The sequence below is a fragment of the Myotis daubentonii genome, chromosome 19, assembly GCF_963259705.1.
Source record: "Myotis daubentonii chromosome 19, mMyoDau2.1, whole genome shotgun sequence".
NCBI lineage: Eukaryota > Metazoa > Chordata > Mammalia > Chiroptera > Vespertilionidae > Myotis > Myotis daubentonii.
Window position 1 is genome coordinate 29215364 of NC_081858.1, and position 22632 is coordinate 29237995.

Here is a 22632-nt window from a genome sequence, read left to right on the forward strand (position 1 = left end):
CAATACCAGGAGTGGGGTTGACTGGGTCAGAGGGTGGGCATGTCCCCTGGGTCCGGGGACACAGGCGCAGCCTGGCCCTCTGGCCTTGGGGCTGGCGGGGGCGGGGCCAGAGGCCTCCGGGGACTGAACTCCTGGCTGTCACCCTTCCAACCCTCCCATGGCCCCTCCCAGAGCTCAGGGTGAAACTGGGCCACCCTGCGTTTGTTTAAACAAAGTCTGAAGCTCCTGAGAGCTGACCCACACCCTGAGCAGCTTCTCTGCCTAACGTCCCCTCCAGGAGGACAAAGACCTTCTGGGAATGAAACCTCTGGCTCTGCCCTGGCTGGTGTGGCTCAATGGATAGAGCGCCGGCCAAAGGGTCCCAGGTTCGATACCGGTCAAGGGCACGTACCTGTGTTGCAGGCTCCTCCCACATCAATATTTATCTCTGTCTTTCCCTCTCCCTTCTACTCTCTCTCTCTAAAAAAATCAATGGACAAATATCCTTGGGTGATAATTAAAAAAAAAAAAAAAAGGTCGAGCTCTGACTTCAGCTGTGCTCCCCGAGGCCAGGGAGGTGCCGTGTCCTTAGGGAGAACTGAACTGCACACCTGGCTGCATTTCCTCCTCAGTCCTCTGGGGCATCTCTGCCAAGTTCCAGGGGAAATGCCTGACTCCTCCTCACGCCTGGGGGGGGGGGGGGGGGGAGGCGCGTATGCACTCAGCCCTCAGGGCTGTGGGAAGGGACCCTCCCTGGGCTAGGGTCCCACCAGCAGAGTTTCAGCAGCATTTGAGAAAGGACTCCCTCTGGGCATTGTGCCCCGGGGTGCTGGGAGGGGAGGGTCCGGAGGACATTCTAGGGTTTTGCTGTGTCCACAGCTGCTATTTGGAAAAAAATGACCCAGAACTTGTAAATAACAGGGTCTTTCCTTGTCACACTGGAGTATGGTTTAATAGGTGTCGTCCCCCCCCCCCCCCCGCCTAAGGATTTCTGTATCTTCCAAGGCCAGGAACTAAAACCTGTTCTGTAAAGGGCCAGACTGCAAACAGGACTTCGCAGGCCATGCAGCCACCGCCGTGGTCGCTGCTCACAGGTGTGGCTGGAAAGCAACCACAGAGGACCCATAGGGAGTGGGCATGGCTGGGTTTCAATGAAACTTTATTTACTAAAACAGGCAGTGAATATCCAGGATATAGAAAGAGCTACACCTGCCCTAACCGGTTTGGCTCAATGGATAGAGTGTCGGCCTGCGGACTCAAGGGTCCCGGGTTCAATTCCGGTCAAGGGCATGTACCCTGGTTGCGGGCGCACCCCCAGTAGGGGGTGTGCAGGAGGCGGCTGATTGATGTTTCTCTCTCATCGATGTTTCTAACTCTCTATCCCTCTCCCTTCCTCTCTGTAAAAATATCAATAAAATATATTAAAAACAGCCGAAACCGGTTTGGCTCAGTGGATAGAGCGTCGACCTGCGGACTGAAAGGTCCCAGGTTCGATTCCGGTCAAGGGCATGTACCTGGGTTGCGGGCACATCCCCAGTAGGGGGTGTGCATGAGGCAGCTGATCGATGTTTCTATCTCTCTATCTCTCTCCCTTCCTCTCTGTAAAAAATCAATAAAATATATTAAAAAATATATATATTAAAAACAAAAAAAAAAAGAACGACACCTCCACCCGATTCAAAACTGGTCAAAGGACTTGAATCGACGTTTTCAAAGCAGACTCACCAACGGCCCATAAGCACGTGAGCGGATGCTCCATCCCCCTCCAGTGTCTTTCTTTTCTTAAATTCTTTTTAAAAATTATTTTTAATGTATTTTTTATTGAGTTTATTGGGATGACAGTGCTTAGCAGGATCATACAGGTTCCATGTGCACAATTCCGTAATGCATCATCGGTGCATTGAACTGTGTGTCCACCACCCACGTCAAGCCTCCTTCCACCGTCATTCACCCCCTTTACCCTCTCCTACCCCCCCCTCTGGCAACCGCCACACTGTTGCCGGTGATTGCGTGACTTTCTCAGTGCCAGTAGTAGCCCAGCTCACGGCTGGGCATCTTGCTTTCACTTAATTATAAACTTGGGAGCTTCCCCTCTGAGCACACCCTTCTCCAACTCTGCACAGTAAGGATCTGCCGCGTGTCATTCCACAGAGAGGATGCACGGGGATTCCCCTAAAACCTCTCCTCTTGGAGGGATTGGTGGGCCGTCTCCTTGGCTTGGGTGCCATTTGGCCGGCAATCTGTTGCTGTAGGACGCAGTTTTAAAGGCATAACCTTCTAGCACAGCTGCTCTGTCCCTAAGAATGTCTCCTACCCGCTCCCCAGCCTGGGCACACGTGCCAAGTCCCAGGTATTATGGTGGCAAACCTGCAGCCTTCAAGGGACACAGGGCCTAGCACGCCACTTCCACCCGGGCCGGGCCGCGGCTGGCCCCGCCCTCACCAGTCCCCGCTCCCGCAGGCCCCGCCCCCTCCCCGACTAGGCCCCGCCCCCGCCAGGGCCTGACCCGGTGCCAGCCCAGCGCCCCTCCAGCCCGCCCCGCCCCGTCGAACCAGGCCCCGCCCCACCTCCAGCCCTGCCACCCACTAAGCGCACGGCCGCTCGCCAGGCCCCGCCCTCAAGACCCCGCCCCGCCGGCCAAGGCCCCGCCCCCAGGCCCCGCCCCACCCCCATCGCGCCCCACCTCCCTCGGCGCTCAGTGCGCGTGCGCGGGCGTCTCGGGCTCTGGGGCCCTGCGGCCGCGGCTCTTTTGTTTCCCCGCCGGGGCCCCAGCCGGAGTCGGAACCCCTGTCCGAACCGGGTCGTCGCCCCAGTCGGAACCGTATCGGAGACCGAGTCGGAACCGGGTCGGCTAGGAGTGGGACTCGATCCGCGGCCGGGTTGGGAGCGGCCCTGGCCTGCCCGATGGCGCGCGCCCCCCGCCCGCTGCCCCCGGCCCGCGCCGCCTGAGCCCGGCCCGCCCGGCCCGCCCGCCGCCCCGGCCCGCGCCATGGAGCCCGGCCGCGGCGGCCTGGAGACCGTGGGCAAGTTCGAGTTCTCGCGCAAGGACCTGATCGGGCACGGCGCCTTCGCGGTGGTCTTCAAGGGGCGCCACCGGGAGGTGATTTAGGGCGGCGGGTCCAGGCCCGGGGCCCCGTCACCCCCAGTTCCCGGGAACCCCTTCACCCCCAGTTCCGGGGACCCCTTCACTCCCGGGGAGCCACACATCTCCCCTTCCCCCGGGACCCCTCATATCCACTCCAGGCCTGGGCACCCTCACTGCCGGGCGCCCCTAACTGCCCTCCCGCCAGGGCTGCCCGGGACAGGGGCTGCCTCAGGGGGCTCCTGGCCCCCGGACTGAACACAGCCCTTTGGGTTTTCAGAAGCACGACCTGGAGGTCGCGGTCAAGTGCATTAACAAGAAGAACCTGGCCAAGTCCCAGACGCTGCTGGGGAAGGAGATCAAGATCCTCAAGGTGAGGGGGGGGCCCCGGGGGGCAGGATGGGGGGCGGTGGAGGGGTGAGGCGGTGGGGGAGCCCCGCCAGCCGCTCACCGGAAACTTGGGTTTCTGTCCTAGGAATTGAAACATGAAAACATCGTGGCTTTGTACGACTTCCAGGTAAGAACCGAGCTGTGGTCTCGCTGTCGTGGGGTCCTGGCGGGGAGGGGTCCCTGGGGGGCTGGGGGCCTGGGGGCCGGGGGCCCAGGCCAGCCAAGCCCCGGAGACCTGGCCGGTGCTGGGGGGTTCCAGGCCGGCGACTTGTGTTTTGGGGGGAAGGAGCTGGGCCTCCCCATCTGGCCCGCCGGGAACCTGGAGACGGTGGGGTCGCCCCGGCTCCCTCTGGCCGCGCTGGGAGAGTGCCCACCTTCCAGGCTGCTGGACCCGGGAAGGGCTGCCGGGTCCCGGCCCCAGCGGTGGATCCCGGCTGCCCCGCGGCTCAGGGAGGCCTGGTTACTGCTTGGCGCTCAGGTCTGACCTGGTGGCCCTGACCTGGAGTCCTGTCAGTGGCCCAGTCCCCAGTAATCCGGCCGGCCGGGCCCACCTGTCTGGGCAGGCCCATTGTTTGTTGACATTGCTCCAGGGCCTGGCATTGGCCAGTCTGTCTCTGCGTCAGAGGGGGGAGGAGGGGAGGGGCCACCGGAGATTCCGACTTGCTGGCAGCGGGGGGCCGGCCACCGGGGTAGGAGGGAGGCGGTCGCCTGTGGGATGAGGCCACCTCAGGCCTGGCTGGCCCCGGAGGCCACAGTCAGGTTCCCCCACTGTCCCCAGGGCCTGGTGGTGGGGTGGTGGGGGGCTCAGCAGGGGTCCAGGACCCCAGATGCTTAGCTTGGGGACGTGGGAACCTGAGGCGGCTGATCTGCAGGCCAAAGTGCTGACTAATGGTTTTGAAACCTGTTTACTGAGGCCACGGGACCAGCCCCTGGCGGAGGGGACGCTCTGGGCCGGGCGGGCTGTCTGTGTTTGGGTGGCCTCCTCCCCCCTTCCCCGTTCTCTCCTCCCCCTTCGGAGCCGGGCCGTGGCCTTGGGGGCCGCGGCACAGTATGAGGCGACACGGGGAGGGCTCCGGTCCAGGGTGACGGAGGGTGCCTGGCAGCCCACACGGAGACACTGTGTCCTGGGGCCCAGAGGGCGGCCCCTTCCCTCCTCCTCTTCCCTGTCCTCCTCCTAGACGGTCCCCCTCCCCCTTCCCCATCCCGCTGGCCGCACACCTGGTTGTGGGCAGTGCCACTTCCTCCAGGGGTGGCTGCTTGGCTTCCCCCACAGAGGAGGTGCTTGGAGGCCGGCACCGCTCCCCCCCCCCCCCCCCCGCCTCTGTGAGGCTTGTGCTCTCCCTCTGGGGGTGTGTGTGGGGTGTGGGATGTGGGGTGTGGGGTGGTTCCCCGGGTCCTTAGACTCCTGTCTGGGACCCGGGGGAGGGGAAGGTCTTTGAAAAATAGGTTAAGCCCGGCTGGTGTGGCTCAGTTGATTGAGCGTCATCCCATCCAGCAGGAGGTCTCGGGTTCGATTCCCAGTCGGGGCTCGTGCCAGGATTGCGGGCTCCATCCCCAGTGGGGGGTGTGGAGGAGGCAGCCGGTCCATGATTCTCTCTCATCATCGATGTTTCTATCTCTCTGTCCCTCTCCCTTCCTCTCTGAAATCAACAAAGTTATTTTTTTTTCCCAAAGTTACTTTTTAAAAAAAACAAAACAGTACAAAACGGGATGTGGGAAAAGGTAACTCCCTGTCCCCGCCCTGATGGAGCCCCCCTCCCCCAGAGGGACCCTGTCCCCGCCCTGATGGAGCCCCCCTCCCCCAGAGGGACCCTGTCCCCGCCCTGATGGAGCCCCCCTCCCCCAGAGGGACCACACCCTGTGCGCCGTGTCTGGGTGTCGGCAAGGTGGCGCTGGCACGGCGGGCATGCTCGCCTGCCCCTTCCCCACCACCCCTCCACCTCCCTCTGCCTCTTGGAGAGGGCGCCTGGCACTCCACACAACCATTTCAACCCTTCTGTGATCAGTGACACCCCCTCCTCCCAGGAATGGGATGTGAGGTGGTCCCGGCACGTCCGCAGTGTGGGAATGACCACCTGCGCTCGCCTCTGCCGTGTGTGCGCCTGTAGGGTGGATTCCTAGAAGTCGATTGCCCGGGGAAGAGGGATGCGCGCTTTTAGCTCAGGACAGTGGCCAAATTGTGGTCCACAGAGGCCAGACCTTGGACAGGCAGCAGCACTGCCCGCGTGCGGGAGGGCCTGTCTCCTCTCGTCCCTGCCAGCTCCGTTACAGACATTCCTCTCGGCCCGTCCCAGAGGTGGGAAATGGCATCTCGCTTTTAAAAATAAATTTTTTTATTGATTTCAGAGAGGAAGGGAGAGGGAGAGAGAGACAGAAACATCAACGATGAAAGAGGATCATTGATAGGCTGCCTCCCGCACAGCCGGCAACCCGGGCGTGTGCCCTGACCAGGAACCAGACCATGACCTCCTGGTTCATAGGCCGACGCTCAGCCACCGAGCCACGCCGGCTGGGCGGAAGATGGCGCCTCTTAAGGCTTTGTTTTCATTTACTGTGAGTGAGGCCCCAGCATCTCTCCCTGCGCCCATGAATATTGGGGCTACCCCTGCGTTTGTTTCAAAAATACATTTTTATTGATTTTAGAGAGGAAGGGAGAGGGAGAGAGAGAAACATCAATGATGAGAGAGAATCATGGATCGGCCGCTTCCTGCACACCCCCTGCTGGGGATCGAGCCCACAACCCAGCCATGTGCCCTGAACGGGAATCGAACCCGGGACCCCTCAGTCTGCAGGCCGATGCTCTATCCACTGAGCCACACTGGCCGGGCCCCCTCCGTCTCTCTTACCGAGGCTGGCTGCATGGCCCCGAGCCACACTGCACCTCCTGACCGATGGGCCTGTGTGACCTGGGCGGCTGCTCAGCCTCCTGGTGCCGCAGTGTCACCTGTGAAGTGTAGACGCTGAGTAGACGCCCACCTTGTAGGTGGCGGCGGTGACAGCCTGAGTCAGTGCCCAGTGCTGAGACCCGCGCCGCTGTGCGACCGCGCTGTGAGTGTTAGTGACTCGCGGGAGCTCTTTATATAGTAAAAGCCCTTTGGTCACAGGTGGCAGGTACCCCACCCCACCCCAAGGTAGTTTTTGTCTGTGCTGGGGGGGCGTGCTGTTGGCCTCACGGAAGAGGAGTGTGTGTCCGGCCGATGTGAGGGCCTGGAGGTGGCCCCTTGGACTGTGTGCTTCAGGCCCAGACCTGTGGGGCGGTGGCTGGGGTCCCTGGCCTTCCACTGAGGGTCGAGGGGTGGCCTGGTTGGTCCCCAGGAGCGTGGCCCTGACCTTTGTGGGCACCTGCTCCCCACTCGTCCGTCCATCACGCCAGCGCCCTGGGCGCCCACTGCGGTCACCCTCAGCGTCCCCCGGGGAGCGTGTTGCCCTCAGCGTCCCCCGGGGAGCGTGTCGCCCTCAGCGTCCCCCGGGGAGCGGGTTGTGGATGCCCCGTGGTGCCCGGGACAGAGCCCCTGCAGGAAATCCACGGTGTTGCTGGGGTGCAGCTTGGCTTCGGGGTCTCACGGGAAGAGTAGACTCTTCCAAGTGGTCCCACCAGCTCATGCCTCCGTCCCTCCCAAACCCCCATGAAAGTGGTGCCTATTTTTCCCAATCGGGCGGCCCGGGTGTGGGGAGACGGGCTGGAGGGGGCAGGCCAGGCTGCCAGCCCCTGGGAGCCCCTGGCACAGCTGAAGGGGGCTTCTGGGAGGAGGCGGTGCCCTTCCTTGGGGTGGGCCAGCATCTCTTCCCAGGGGAGCTGTGGGGTGGCCAGGAGCAGCTCGTCCCACCACCCGTGCCCTCTGCCACCTTCTGGAGCCAGGATGCCAGCTGCGAGGCGCTAACTAGGTCAGCACCTGTCCGCCCACCAGGCCAGTCCTGGTTCCGCAGACGGGCTGGCCGAGGGGCAGCTGGGAGCCTGTTAAGCAGAGCACCTTAGTGCCTGGGCCAGTCAGCCTCCTGCATATCCGAGGCCAGGGCCCAGGTGGAGGGAGGGTCTCGGTGCAGGTTTTAGTGGAACTTGGAGAGAGGACGGGAGAGAAAGGCATGGAGTTGTCGCCCCACTTGCTCATGCGCCCGCTGGCTGGTTTCTGCACGTGCCCGACCGGGGATCGAACCGCAGCCTGGGGTTTTTGGGACGTCGCTCTAACCCCCCGGGAGGCCCGGCCAGGGCTCCCCTTGGTCCCTCGAAGGCCTGGCGTCCTTGGCTGCGCAGGGCAGAGTCTCAGGGCCTCTCTCTGCCTGTTTTCTCCCCGAAACCTGCTGCGCGGTTGCACTGCCCGTTCGAGGGCCGAAGGCTGTGGGGGCGCTGACCACGGCGCTGAGGGCGGGGCCGGGGTTTCCCAGGGTCTGGTGGGCCCAGGACTTGGCCACCTTCGTGTTCACCTGACTAATGTGACGAGAACCGGCCACAGGAGGGCCAGCGCGCCTGCCCCCGGGGTGGGCCCTCTCCCGGGTGGGCCCCCCCAGGACCCGGCAGTCCGTGGGAGCGGCAGGAAGAAGCCTGGTCCTTCAGGCGTCTGCACTGAGTCCCAAGGGGCTGGCCCGGGGGTGGAGGTGAGCCTGAGGCCAGTCCCGTTTCTGGGTGGCAGCCAGTAGGGCAGGGCTGTGGCCACAGGGCCGTGCTGACCTCTCCCTCCGGGGGGACCAGCACCGGACAGTGACTGCATGGCCCCAGGTGGGTGGGTGCCAGCGCCCGGCAGGGGCCCGGGCATGAAGCGCCTGCCAGCCGGGGACGCCGCCTGAGGCCTCGCCTTCTGCCGCCCTGGCTTGGTGTTGGCGGGGGCGGGGGGGGACAGGAGGGGAGTCAGGGGAGGGGGGTCAGGGGAGGACAGACTGCAGTGGCCGGCGTGTCCTCATCTTATCTGCGAGGCCTGGGCTCCAGGGCTGGTGGAGTCAGCACCTGCCCCTCCCAGGGCCCTGGTCACATGGGAGGCGGCCCCTCGGAAGGGACATGTCCCCGGCTGCCTCTCTCCCAGGCGTCCCCCAGGCCCGAATGTGTCCTCTTGCTTCTGAGGACTCTGACCCCCACACCCCAGAGGTCCTGCTGAGCCCAGAGCGGGGGTGTCCGAGGTTCCTGGGGAATTAACACCCCCCCCCCACTGCCTGAGGGACAGACCAGAGGGGGGAGAGGAGCTTGGACCCCCTACAGCCCCGTGTGGCCAAGAACCTCTGGCTGAGGGGCTTCCTGGGGTGATGAGTGGTGACCTCTGCAAGGAGGGGCGAGGGCTGGGGCAGGGCAGGGCGCCAGCGGCCGGTGGGCGGGTGTTGGGAGCTGGCCTGGCGGGGTGTGGGGATGGGGGAGCCCTGTGTGGGGAGCCCATGGGTTCTTGTCACTACCTCGGGGACCCCCTCTCTGGGGCAGGCTGTGCTGGGTTGGGGGTGCCCCTGGATTTGGAGGCCGTGGTGGGCACCTCCCACTGGCAGTCCTCAGTGGTGTGGGCATCTCTGCCCGTCCTGGTGGACAGCTCCTGGGGGGGGGGCGCTCCACGGGGTGGACGCTGTGCTTGCCGGCCTCTCGCCCACCCCTGCCCTCGTCGCTCTGTCTGTCCCTGCCCGTCCTGGCTTGCTGGGTGAGTTTGGGGCTTTCCTGGGGAGCCAGCTGTCGGGAAGACAGGCGAGAGCTGGCGGAGCCCGGCCTGCCCACTGCTGTCCTCGGGCGTGTGGCCCAGGCCCAGCTCATCTCCCCGGGCCTCTTGAGAGGAGAACACTCACCGCCCAGAGCTCCTACTGGAGGGGGATTGGGGAGCACGCTCAGCACCCACGGGAGGGGCCGTGGTCAAGGTGAGGGCAGGCGAGGGCGAGGGAGCAGGTGGCCTGGGTGTTCCAAACCCTGGTTATTTCTGGGTCCTCATCCCGGGCACCTCTTCCGCCCTCGGCTGGGTCCTCTGCCAGCACCTCCCTCTGCCTCCCTGTGACCACCTCTGACCCTGCTCCTGTCGCCGGGCCCGCCTCCTGAGGCCTCTCTGCACCTGCCCCGCGTTATCTCCCCGCCTCAGCCGGCCTGCGGGCGGGCGGGGCTGAGGCTGCTCGGTGGACAGCCACCCTCAGGCCTCTGCGTCCCTGCTGGGACACGCCCCACGCGAAGGGTCTGCGAACTAATGCCAGGTGGGCATGCTGGAGCCGGCCTGCCCGTCCCAGGGGTGCCCAGCCCGGCCCCAGGAGCTCTCACGCCCTGAGAGCTCACCCCATGTCTCACCTGCTCCCGGGGTGTCTCCACCCTGGACGCAGCCTCTGGGGCATGGGGTGGGGGCTGACATTGAACATGCACAGTCACTGGGGCTGTGTCCCTGCCCCTTGCCTCCTGGGCGGGGGTGCTGAGAGGGTCCTTCGTCCTGCGCGGTGGGAGCAGGGGCCTCCCTGGGCCTGAGCAGGTGGACGCTGAGCCCACTGTGGGCACCGGTCTTCCCCTCTTCCCTCCCCAGGGCCCATGCTCGAGCGCTTTGGGGCTCCCCTCACCCTGGGTGCTGGGGGCGGGGAGGGGCCCTCCTGTCCCCAGGCCCAGCAGTGCTGGTGCTGACGGGGTTTGGGGGCCTGTTCCTGCGGGCGGAGCCCCTCAGTTGGGGCGACCCCACCTGGGGAAGAGCCGGGGGCTGTGAGCTGGCGAGCAGAGGTCTCCTGCTCTGTGACTGGGGCTCCGGCCTCAGGAGGAAGGGCCTGCGCCTGGGGAAGCCTCAGGCAGACGACCGTGTGTGTGTGTGTGTGTGTGTGTGTGTGTGTGTGTGTGTGTGTGTTGGGGGGGGCGGGGTCTGCATGCCGGCCTGGCACAGGGCTTCTCCATCTGGGTGGACTGAGTGGTGCACGCCGGAGCCACGGGGCCGGGGCCGAGCCGGAAGCTGGCCTGGCCGTGGCTCTTTGATTCCGGATCCCGGATCCCAGCAGTTTCCGCACCTGAGGGCCATGTCCCTTCCCAGGGGTGGCCTGGGGCTCCCCCTGAGTGGGTCCCCCAGCCAGGATGCATCACTCAGAGCAGCAAGCTGAGCCCTGACCAAGCCTCAGGCTTGGTCTGACTGGGCAGCTGAGGGCTGCACAGGGAGATGGGGTCCACACCCCACTCTGACACCTCTCCTGGGACCTTAGCCCCTGCCCCAGACTTGGCAAATGAATGTTCTGATTGGCTCCTGCTCCTGCCACTCAAGGACATGACCTCAAAACCAAAACCCCAGAGCCCACTTGGCTCTCCGACGTCCTGTCTCCCTGCCACTAGCCAGCTGACTAAGCCTGGCACGCAGGCACCCGGCAGCTGGCGCCCACGCTCACTGGCGGCTCCTGCCTGGGGCCCAGGTGGTGTGTGCAGGGGGCCCAGTGCCCAGGCCACACGGCTGAGACAAGCTCCCCGAGGGCTGCCATAACGGGGCCAGAAGTGCTCTCCTTCCTCTCACGCCTCTTCTCTGTCCCGCAGGAAATGGCCAATTCCGTCTACCTGGTCATGGAGGTGAGTCCCTGCAGGCCTGGCTGTCGGACAGGGGGCCCGGCCCTCCCAGCTCTTGGACCCCTTGTCACCTGGGCGGGGCAGGCTTCCTGTGTCCTGTGTCCGTGGGCTTAGGGCACCCCACCCAGTAGCCACGGCAGGTGCCTGAGGGGTGGGGAGCACCCCTGTTGACCTCATCAAGCGTGGATTGTGGGGACGCCTGCCCAGGGAGGAGGGGCAGCACCGAGGGGCAGGCGGAGGGCGGTGGGGAGACCGGGCAGGGCTGGAGGGGTGCCCGGTGCTGACAGGCGTGTGGCTGGTCTTTTGCAGTACTGCAACGGCGGGGACCTGGCCGACTACCTGCACAGTGAGTGGCACCTGTGGCCATGGGCTGCGTGCCCAGGCCCACCCTGACCCAGCCTCCGAGGTGGGCCCGATGGTGACAGCCGGTCCCCCCCTCCTTCCGCACCTGCTGGGATGGGGGGAGGGGGACTGGAGCCTTCAGGGACAGCCCTTTGCTCCTGTTGATCGGGGCCCTCTGAGTGGCCCCCAGGCCTACAGGGCCCCCGGGTACCTGGTTGGCTGCTCTGCCGGGTGCCTGCTCCCCATAAGGGGCAGGGCCCCCGGGTACCTGGCTGGCTGCTCTGCCGGGTGCCTGCTCCCCATAAGGGGCAGGGCCCCCGGGTACCTGGCTGGCTGCTCTGCCGGGTGCCTGCTCCCCATAAGGGGCAGGGCCCCCGGGTACCTGGCTGGCTGCTCTGCCGGGTGCCTGCTCCCCATAAGGGGCAGGGCCCCCGGGTACCTGGCTGGCTGCTCTGCCGGGTGCCTGCTCCCCATAAGGGGCAGGGCTCCCCGGGCTGTGCCGCAGGCGGGTCAGTCTCTGTACCCACTCCTCCCCCCATCAGTTCAGCCCCTGGGTCCTTGAGAGCCCAGCCTCAGGGCTCAGTGCCGAGCTGCAGGCCGGAGGCTTGCCGGGAGGGGACGCTGAGAAGGAGTGGGGGGACAGCAGGGAGCTGCCCCGGGCTGACACTGATCGGTCAGAGCTGGGCAGGCAGCCCTGGTGGCCTCAGGTGGCCAGGACACGGACCTGCAGAGTGGGTGGTGGGCCACAGACCCCGGGGGCTGTCGGAGGCAGCGGGTCCCATCGCGGGGTGTGGGGCCCCCGTCCCCCGGGAGAGCTGCGCCCTGAGCCCCGTCTCCCCACAGCCATGCGGACCCTGAGCGAGGACACCATCCGGCTCTTCCTGCAGCAGATCGCGGGCGCCATGCGGCTGCTGCACAGCAAGGGCATCATCCACCGCGACCTGAAGCCGCAGAACATCCTGCTGTCCAACCCCGGCGGGCGCCGCGCCAACCCCAACAACATCCGCGTCAAGATCGGTGAGGGGGCAGCGGGCACGGGCACGGGCACGGCGCGAGGAGGGGCTGCCTGCCCTGCGGCTGCCCCGCTCACCGTCTGTCCTCTCCTGCAGCCGACTTCGGCTTCGCCCGGTACCTGCAGAGCAACATGATGGCGGCCACGCTCTGCGGCTCCCCCATGTACATGGTAGGTGGCGGCCACAGCTGCCCTCCCGTTCACACGCTGTGCTGTGGCCTCACTTGGGTGGTTGGCCAGTATGGCTGTCCTGTTGTTTCTGGCTGGCACCTGGCGGGTGTCTGCTCTGATTGGCTGGCACCTGGCGGGGGTCTGCTCTGATTGGCTGGCACCTGGCGGGGGTCTGCTCTGATTGGCTGGCACCTGGCGGGGGTCTGCTCTGATTGGCTGGCAGCTGGCGGGGGTCTGCTCTGATTGGCTGGCACCTGGTGGGGGTCTGCTCTGATTGGCTGGCACCTGGCGGGGGGGGTCTGCTCTGATTGGCTGGCACCTGGCGGGGGTCTGCTCTGATTGGCTGGCACCTGGCGGGTGTCTGCTCTGATTGGCTGGCACCTGGTGGGGGTCTGCTCTGATTGGCTGGCACCTGGCGGGTGTCTGCTCTGATTGGCTGGCACCTGGCGGGGGTCTGCTCTGATTGGCTGGCACCTGGCGGGGGTCTGCTCTGATTGGCTGGCACCTGGCGGATGTCTGCTCTGATTGGCTGGCACCTGGCGGATGTCTGCTCTGATTGGCTGGCACCTGGCGGGGGTCTGCTCTGATTGGCTGGCACCACCCTAGGTCAGTGCATACTCAGTGTCCATTGTTGCCGAGGCCCTGAGCCCGAGTTTCTCGCCTGCAGGCCCCCGAGGTCATCATGTCCCAGCACTACGATGGGAAGGCGGACCTGTGGAGCATCGGCACCATCGTGTACCAGTGCCTGACGGGGAAGGCGCCCTTCCAGGTGAGTGTGCCCAGCGCAGGGCTGCCTGGCGCTCCGCAGAGCTCCGCGGGGGATAAGGAAGGACACGCACATGCTGGGTCTTCCCCACAGGGCACTGCCCCCCGGGCGGCCAGCTTCTCAGGGGTGGGGGCATGGGCAACCCCTCAATTTCAAGGAGCAAACAACCAATTGCACCAGGCCCCTGGGGTCCCCCAAGGCCGGCTGCCTCTTCAGACAGTGGGGCCCCGTGGCTGCTCTCAGCCTGCTGGGGGCGGGCAGGACCGTCCCAGAGGTGAGCAAGGGCTCCTGCCCCAGGCCAAGTGCCTTGGGGGATGGAGCAGCTGCCCAGTCCACTGGGGCCCTCACACCCTCGTCCCCCCCCAGGCCAGCAGCCCCCAGGACCTCCGCCTCTTCTACGAGAAGAACAAGACCCTGGTGCCCATGTAAGCCCCTGGCCCGGCCCCAGCCCCAGCCCCGGCCCCGGCCCCGGCCCCCGAGGACCCCCACCAGGCTGACCTGTCTGTCCTCTGGCCCCACCAGCATCCCCCGGGAGACCTCGGCCCCCCTGAGGCAGCTCCTGCTGGCCCTGCTGCAGCGCAACCACAAGGACCGCATGGACTTCGGTGCGAGCCCTCGGCCCCTCTTCCGGGCGTGGGGCGGGTGGGGGTGGGAGCTCTGCTGGGAAACCAGGTCAGGCGGGTGGGGACCTGGGCCAGACAAGCAGGAGCCACCTGGGCTCTGTCTGTGCGCTGGGCCAGGCCAGCTGGGGGCTGGGGGGTCCTTCACCCCAGAAACCCCGGCTGGGTCCTGAGGTCTCGCTCCCCCTCCCCCTCTCCCGCCCCCTCCTGCAGATGAGTTTTTCCGTCACCCTTTCCTTGACGCCAGCGCTTCAGTGAAGAAGTGTGAGTCCCTGAGGGTCCCACGCCTCTACCCCAGGCCTCACCCCCCAGCCTGGGTGCAGCTGGTGTGGGGGTGCCCCCTCATCAGTCCCTGGTCCCTCTGTGCTGGGCATCACCAGGTTGGGGGGTGTGTGCAGGGCAGGGAAGGGACCTGACCACCTGCCCCCGCAGCCCCGCCCGTGCCTGTGCCCTCGTACCCGAGCTCCGGCTCCGGCAGCAGCTCCAGCAGCAGCTCGACCTCACATCTGGCCTCCCCTCCGGTGAGCGCCCTGGGCGGTTCCCGGGGGGCCGGGCCCAGCCTTGGGTGTAGCGTCTCAGAAAGTGAAGCGGCAGCGTGGTCCCGGGGGGAGAGCGTCAGCCCCGTGTCGGCTGGGCCTGGGCCGGACTCAGTGGCCTCCCTCTGACCCAGTCCCTGGGCGACATGCAGCAGCTGCAGAAGACGCTGACCTCCCCCGCCGAGGCCGCCGGCTTCCTGCAGGGCTCCCGCGACTCGGGCGGCAGCAGCAAGGACTCGTCCTGTGACACCGATGACTTCGTCATGGTCCCGGCCCAGTTCCCAGGTTGGGCCACGGTGTGTGTGGGCGGGGGTGCCCGTGGGCCCAGACCCATCCCCGCCTTGTCCACGAAGCCCTGCCTGCAGCCCCCTGTCTGGGATCGAGGGTGGGCTGTCAGGGAGGCCCCATGGCGAGGTGGCCTGGGAAGGAGGGGACACTCCTGACTGGGCCCAGCCTTGCCTGTCTCCTGTCCGCAGGTGACCTGGTGGCCGAGGCAGCCGGTGGCAAGCCCCCCCCGGACAGCCTGATGTGCAGCGGGTAGGCCCCCAGCCACCTCTCGGGAGGAAGTGTGGGCTCACGGGTGGGGGTCAGGAGATTCGGGGAGGGCCGAGTCTTCTGCAACCCCAGGGTGGGGCCAGGGGCTGCACACGCCTAGCTGCCTGTCTGCTCTGTTCCCACCAGGAGCTCCCTGGTGGCCTCCGCTGGCCTGGAGAGCCACGGCCGGACCCCGTCTCCGTCCCCACCCTGCAGCGGCTCCCCCAGCCCCTCGGGGTAAGCAGGCGGCTGGGCGGCTGGAGTGGGTCCCGAGCCAGGCTTCCCCAGTCCTCGCGGGTGGTCCAGTAGGAGGGCCGTGGTGTCCAGGGGTGGACGCTGCAGGGACCACGGGGACCAGTGCCACCAGCACCCCTGGGCCTCCGGGCCCGGCAGCATGGGCTCCCAGGCCGGCAGGAGCTGCCCAGCCTCCCTGCCCTCCGCCCACCTCCTGCGATGTGTGGCCGGCTGGTCCTGACGAGAAGCCCTGGGCGCGGGGTAGGGTGGGCTTTGAGCCGTCCCTCTGCCCCGACGGGGCAGTGCTGGGCATGGGCAGGAAGTTTGGGCCTGGGGTCAGCCTGGTGGCCCTCCCCGGTGACCCCGCCTCCTCCCTGTCTGTCACCCGCAGCCGGCCCGGCCCCTTCTCCGGCAGCAGGTGCGGGGCGTCTGTCCCCATCCCCGTGCCCACGCAGGTGCAGAACTACCAGCGCATTGAGCAGAACCTGCAGTCCCCGACCCAGTTCCAGACCCCACGGTGCGTGCGGGCGGGGCAGCAAGGCTGGGGAGGACCCACTGCCCCAGGCGCAGGGCCCACACGCACCGTGCGCTGGCTGCGCGGGCGTAACTCAGACCGCCTTCCAGGCTAACAGCTGTCTGCAGATGTCAGCCAAGTGTCTTGAGTTTATAAACCAGTGTCGTTGTGGCTGTTTTCAACAGACGAGGCACCTTCTTGTAATACACAGAAGGCCCTGTGGGCTAGTGGTCTCCATGGGGGGCACACTGGGCTCCCCACCTGGTAGTTGTCCTCCACCCAGGAGGGCCAGGGCCGAGCAGTCCGGCAGGGCCGAGGCCTCACTCCTGGCTCCGGTCCTGCCCCAGGTCCTCCGCTGTCCGCAGGTCGGGCAGCACCAGCGCCCTGGGCTTTGCTCGGGCCAGCCCGTCGCCCCCGTCCCACGCCGAGCACGGAGCCGCCCTGGCCAGGAAGCTGTCCCTGGGTGGAGGCCGGCCCTATACCCCGTCTCCACAAGGTGGGCCGTGTGTGCCGGGGTGCAGCCCCGCACGGGGAGGGACTGGGCGTCTCCACGCCGGGATGGGGGTGCAGCCCCGCACGGGGAGGGACTGGGTGTCTCCACGCCGGGATGGGGGTGCAGCCCCGCACGGGGAGGGACTGGGCGTCTCCACGGCGGGATGGGGGTGCAGCCCTGCACGGGGTGGGACTGGGCGTCTCCACGCCGGGATGGGGGTGCAGCCCCGCACGGGGAGGGACTGGGCGTCTCCACGCCGGGATGGGGGTGTGTGTCCTCTCCATCTGGCACTGACCCTGGCACCCCCTTCCCTCCAAGTCGGCACCATCCCCGAGCGGCTGGGATGGAGCGGGGTGCCCTCCCCACAGGGAGCCGAGATGCGGGGCGGCAGGTCCCCTCGTCCAGGTAGGTGTGGCCAGAGCCTGGATGGGGGAGGGAGGAGCTCCTCCTGCTTTGGGCGGTTGGGCGGGGCCGCCTTCCTGTGCCGGGGCCTCGTCCTCACCAGCAGGAGGAGGGGAGGAAGTGGGTTCCCTCCCACGCTGCCTCCATGTGTGGGACCCGGCCGGTGTCTCGGCTCCTCCGCGGTCTCCTGCCTGGCTGGCTGTGAGGGTAAAGGGTGTGATGAACAGACGTGGTGCCCGTCCATGCTCCTGGGGGCAGTGTGGACCGGGCAGGGGGTAGCCACAGGCCGCAGTGACCAGGCCTGTCCATCTCGTCCAGGTTCCTCTGTGCCCGAGCACTCGCCACGCACCACGGGGCTGGGCGGCCGCCTGCACAGCGCCCCCAACCTGTCCGATCTGCACCTCGTCCACTCCAAGCTGCCCAAGCCCCCCACCGACCCGCTGGGGGCTGTGTTCGGCCACCCGCAGGCCAGCCCCCCACAGCCATCCCACGGGCTCCAGTCCTGCCGACCCCTGCGTGGCTCGCCAAAGCTGCCGGACTTCCTGCAGAGGAACCCCCTGCCCCCCATCTTGGGCTCCCCCACCAAGGTAACGGCCCCCGCGTCCCAGTCAGTGGGTGAAGGTCCCCTGTCAGTACCGGGTCTTGGCTGGTGGCCGTCTTCCCGAGGCAGAGCCTGTCCACAAAGCCAGGCAGCTGCTGTGTGGCCCTTCGCAGAGGAAGTGCCCCACCCGGCCCAGCAGTCAGCCCAGGAAGCTCAGGCTGCCGCCATGGGAAACCATGTAGTCTGTCCCCTGGACTCAGTTTTCCTGTCTGTGAAATGGAAACAGAACCTACAGCCACCCTGGTGTCACCATTCGGGCGTAGGGCGTGTGTGTGTGTGTGTGTGTCTCCACGTGTCCAAGTGTGCGTGTGCATGAGCGTGTGCATGTGTGTGTGTGCATGTATGTGTGTGTGTGCGTGGTACTTTTGTCCAGCACAGAGCAGTGTTGGCCACGAAGGTGGGGCCATGGAGGGCTGGTGCTCGGGGCTGGGCCCTACAGACGCAGGTGGACCTTGCCGACCTGCCAGGATGTCCCCTGCGGTGTGGGGAGGCCCGGTGGGCGTCCTCAGCACCCACTGCCCTCCTAGGCCATGCCCGCGTTCGACTTCCCCAAGACGCCCAGCTCCCAGAACCTGCTGGCCCTCCTGGCGCGGCAGGGCGTGGTCATGGCGCCTCCGCGGAACCGCACGCTGCCCGACCTCTCGGATGCCGGCCCCTTCCAGGGGCAGCCGCTGGGCCCGGGCCTGCGGCCGGCGGAGGACACCAAGGGCCCCTTTGGCAGGTGAGGGGGTGTGAGTGGGACCCCCTCCCCCAATGCCTGTCACTTCGTCCCTCTGGGGTCTGCTGGTCTGTTCAAGGGTAACTGGCTGCCGCTGGGGTGGGCGGGAGGACTGCACGGCCGGTGCTTGTGCAGCTGGTGGTGCCTATGGGCAGCCAGGGCGGCCGGCCTGCCCGGGGCCCGTGGGGCTGTGCCGGCCTCTGGACCCCGGGTGGCTCATCGCTGCCCCATGTCTTTGGCAGGTCCCTCAGCACCGGCCGCCTCACCGACCTGCTCCTGAAGGCGGCGTTCGGGGCACAGGCCCCCGACTCGGGCAGCTCCGACAGCCTGCAGGAGAAGCCCATGGAGATCGGTGAGCAGTGTCCGCAGGGCGGGGTGGGGCGCCCCCTCCCCCTCCCCCTCCCCTCCCCCTCCCCCATGGGCACGTCCCTGAGCGCCTCTCCCTCCCACAGCGCCCTCTGCTGGCTTCGGAGGGAACCTGCAGCCGGGCGCCCGTGCTGGGGGGGCCAGCAGCCCTTCCCCCGTGGTGTTCACGGTGGGCTCGCCCCCCAGTGGGGCCACCCCGCCCCAGGGCCTCCGCACCCGGATGTTCTCAGGTGAGGACGGCGCAGGGCCCCTCGCTGCCAGGACGCGGCTGCCCTGGATGGCGTCCTGGTGGGCAGGAGGCCGGGCTGGGGCTCCCCAGGCGAGTGCAGGCCCCGCCCACAGGCCCGGCCACCGCCACGCAGCCTCTGCACTGACGTCCCACCTGCAGCAGGTGGGCCAGGAGGGCGGCCTCCCCTGGGAGCTCCGCTCAAGGGCACAGGCGTGTAAACCGAGGCCCCCCAGTCCCGAGGGTGTGTCATGGGGTCACGGAGGGGCTCACAGGGAGCGGGGAGCCCGTCCTGAATGGGCCTCTCCCCACAGTGGGCTCTTCCAGCTCCCTCAGCTCCGCCGGCTCCGCCTCCGCCCGCCACCTGGCACCCGGGGCCTGTAGCGAGGCCGCCCCGGAGGTCCTGGCCCCCGGCCACTGCTGCGGCTTCGCCGACCCTGTCGCTGCCAACCTGGAGGGGGCCGTGACCTTCGAGGCCCCTGACCTCCCCGAGGAGACGCTCATGGAGGTGAGGGGCTGGGCATCGCTGGCCGAGCGCGTGCTCCTGGGCGAGGGGGCCGTGGCTCAGGGGCGGGCGGAGCAGAGGCCTCTGCCGTGGGCCCCCCAGCTCAGCACTCTGCTCCGCTCCCAGCAAGAGCACACGGAGATCCTGCACGGCCTGCGCTTCACACTCGTCTTCGTCCAGCACGTCCTGGAGATCGCCGCGCTCAAGGGCAGCGCCAGCGAGGCGGCCGGGGGCCCCGAGTACCAGCTGCAGGAGAGCGTGGTGGCCGACCAGATCAGCCTGCTGAGCCGCGAGTGGGGGTGGGTGTGCCCGGCGGGCTGGCGCGGAGGCGGCCTGGGGTCGGGTCCCCCCAGCCGCCTGATGTGCCTTCGCCCCCCAGCTTCGCAGAGCAGCTGGTGCTGTACCTGAAGGTGGCCGAGCTGCTGTCCGCGGGCCTGCAGACCGCCATTGACCAGATCCGGGCGGGCAAGCTCTGCCTGTCGTCCACTGTGAAGCAGGGTGCGTGGGCTCAGGTGCCGGGGAGCGTGGGAGTCGGGCAGGTCAGGGCGGGAGGTGACCAGGGGGAGCAGCGGCCAGCGGGGGCAGCGGGAGTCGGGCGGGCAGTGTGGCCAGCGGGGGCAGCGGGAAGCGGGCAGGTGGGCCACACTGAGGGCGGGAGGTGACCAGGGGAGCAGCGGCCAGCGGGGGCAGCGGGAGGCGGGCAGGTCAGGGCGGGAGGTGACCAGGGGGAGCAGCGGCCAGTGGGGGCAGCGGGAGCCGGCCGGCAGTGTGTGACGCCCCCCCACAGCGGTGCGGAAGCTGAACGCGCTGTACAAGGACAGCGTGCTGTCCTGCCAAGGCCTGAGCCAGCGGCTGCAGCGCTTCTTCCTGGACAAGCAGCGGCTGCTGGACCGCATCCAGAGCGTCTCCGCCGAGAAGCTCATCTTCAGCCACGCGGTGCACACGGTCAGCGCACGCGGCCGGCGGGCGGGCGGGCGGGCGGGCGGAGGCGCATCCCTGCCACACGCTCCCGGAGCTCAGCTCCCCAGCCGGGCCTGCCCAGGCCTCAGGTCCGTCTGCCCAACGAGCTCCCGTGGGCAGTGCCTGTTGCTGAGATGGCTGACTGGGCGGTTAGAGTCTGCCTTCTGGGGGCGAGGCCGCTGCTGGTCCAGCCGGAGCCCTGGGGCTGCCCGGCCACGTGGGCCCCTGTGAGACGCCCGACCCCCGGCCCGCAGGTGCAGTCGGCCGCCCTGGACGAGATGTTCCACCGCCGGGAGGACTGCGTGCAGCGCTACCACAAGGCCCTGCTGCTCATGGAGGGGCTGCGGCAGCTGCTGTCGGACCCGGCCGACGCGGAGAACATCGCCAAGTGTGAGTGCGGCGTCCGCGGGCGGGCGGGGCGGGCGGGGCGGGCGGGGCAGGGGCAGCGCTCACGGGCCTCCTCCCACAGGCAAGCTGTGCATCGAGCGGAGACTCTCGGCCCTGCTGACCGGGCCCTGCTGACCGGGTGTGTGTGCCTGATCTGGAGCCTGCCTGCTGGGCCCAGCGCTCGACCTTCTCCGCGGGTCCCTGGGTGGGCCGCAAGGACAAGCCCGAAGCCTGGGTCCTCCTCCCGGGAGCTGGGGAAGGACGGTCCCTGCCCCGTGTCCGGAGCTGGGTCTGCAGCCACATCTGTTTCCCGGGCTCTGGCTGGCACTGGGTGTAGGGCACTCGGGGGCCGCACAGGCCTCAGCCCAGGCCCGTCCCCTGGCGGCCCCGGCGGCCCAGCAGCCCTGCCCAGGAGCAGCAGGGCCCACTAAGCCAAAGCCTCCCACCTGCCCGGCCCCCCCTCCCGGGACCCACCCAGCTTTGAGTCACGAGCACTTTATGCAGGCCCGGCCCCAGGACCGCCGCCCAGGGTCGCCCTCGAGGCGTGTGTACATACATATACATACATATACATACATATACATATATACATAGCCTGCTGTGCGGCCGCCCTCGGGGAGGCACAGCGTCTTATTTAAATGTTCTTTTAGGGACACACAGTATGACGCACCGAGCTTTCTAAACCAGAGCAGACGTGGCAGTCTTTCACACTTTACTCATCAAATGTGTCTTATTTTTCTGCAGCTCTTTTTTTGTTTAAAGAGGAAACTCATAGGTGTTTAGACGTTTTGTTCTGGAAGGTGGGAGGGGCATGGCAGCAAGTACGCTGCGTGGCTGGGTGTCCTGCTGTCCCACCAGTAGGGGAGTGGGGTTCCTGCCACAGAGATGGGCAGGTGAGAGGGGATGTTTTGTGCAAAAACCTCCCCATCTGGCTTTCCCAGTCGGTTTTGATGTCAAATCCCTCCCTCCTTCCCCCCCACTCCCCAGGTCCCGGCTGCTATCTGAGGGGTCAGGGAGGCCCACCTGGGCTGAGGGGGCTTCCCCAGGCTGCCCAGCTCTGCCTCGCCCCCTCGAGTGCACCCCCAGAGTTCGGGGGACGCCTGGGCGAGTCCCGGCACTCGGCCAGGGGTTTAAGGTCTGCAGCACAGACCCAGCAGGTCTATGGGTGTTCCTCCCAATACTACTTGAAATTGCCCTGTTCTTGGACTTGGAAGAAGCCCTGTGACTCTGTTCTTTCCTTGCTGCACAGGACACGTTCCTATTTATTGCTTTATGGTCGGCTGGACTCCAGGGCTGCCAGGAGGCGGGCGCTGCGGGAGGGGCCTCCTTCCTGCCCCTCACTTGTGGCACCATGCGTGCCCGTGTGCCTCCTGGTCCGTGCCCGGCTGGCCCTGCTCTCCAGGAGACAGCGCTCGACTCAGTCTACTTCAGAAGGGATCTGTGCGATCCCTCCCCAGTTGTGTTTAATTGTGTAATATCAGTTTAAGGAAATAAACCTTTGGAATTGTTGAGCTGCTGTTACTGATGATTGCTTGGTCACTGTTTCAGGCCTGTTGCAGCTCTCCCCCGCCAGCGTCCTGCAGCACCTTGGACTGGCCCTGCACACAGGCCAGGTTCGGCTCGGGGAGCCACCTCCAGGGCAAGGAGGCTTGGGGAGCAAACCCCTCAGGGCAAGGCTTGGGGTTCGTGGCTGTGTCCCCTGGCCATGTCCCAGTGGAACCTCCTCACCTGGGACGCCTGCCTCTGGGTCCTCAGGGGTTCACCTAGGAGGGGAATGCAGGTCGTGTACAAGGACCAGCGCCAGGCTGCACGGCAGCCACGCAACTTCCGTCCCCACCGATTTCTCCACATCCTCCCTAGGGCTGGTCCGCCTGAATTCTTTTGTTCTTTATTGATGGAGGTATTACATACATGTCCTTACCCCCTGCTGCCCCCCCCCAGCCTCCATGCGTGATTTCGCGTGCGCTGTGATGCAGGCTCGCACGCTCCTGGGCGATGAGTGACCTCGAGCGTCTTCCTACCGCTCGTTGGCCATAGCTCTATCTTCCTGGGGAAATGTTTATTCAAGGCTGTGGCCTTATTGTAATCAGGTGGGACCTCTTTCTAATGTGGAGTGGTAGGCTTTGCATCTTTTTCAACTACATAAGTTAAAAATAGTTCAGTGACCAAAAAGGCTCACCACAATATGAAGCGAAAGTTCATGGAGAGGTAGCACTGGAGGAAGTGAAGGTGGGGCCTCCTCCAGGCGGCTTCCTCAAGTGCGAGGCTCCTCTCCAGACAGGAAGCCGAGCCCAGTGGGACCGAGGGGTGGGGACCGAGCCCCGAA

General features: G+C 66.6%; 1 protein-coding gene across 2 annotated transcripts; it reads left to right on the forward strand.

Annotated features, from left to right (window-relative positions):
- Positions 1-2675: 2675 nt before the first annotated feature.
- On the forward strand, positions 2676-21815 carry ULK1 (unc-51 like autophagy activating kinase 1). 2 transcript variants are annotated; one of them, XM_059676843.1, is made up of 29 exons: positions 2676-3079; positions 3342-3434; positions 3537-3578; positions 10890-10922; positions 11229-11265; positions 12105-12278; positions 12371-12444; positions 13112-13213; positions 13577-13635; positions 13733-13815; positions 14044-14094; positions 14263-14351; positions 14501-14651; positions 14843-14903; positions 15048-15137; positions 15526-15651; positions 15996-16144; positions 16460-16546; positions 16862-17130; positions 17672-17865; positions 18105-18214; positions 18315-18458; positions 18769-18962; positions 19086-19258; positions 19339-19457; positions 19747-19904; positions 20174-20309; positions 20389-20445; positions 21556-21815. In XM_059676843.1, the coding sequence occupies exons 1-28, from the start codon at positions 2969-2971 to the stop codon at positions 20439-20441; spliced, it is 3162 nt and encodes a 1053-aa protein (XP_059532826.1). In that variant the 5' UTR covers positions 2676-2968; the 3' UTR covers positions 20442-20445; positions 21556-21815. The 2 variants fall into 2 exon arrangements, with proteins under 2 accessions (XP_059532826.1, XP_059532825.1); XM_059676842.1 differs by having other exon boundaries at positions 20389-21815.
- The last annotated feature ends 817 nt before the right edge of the window (positions 21816-22632 follow it).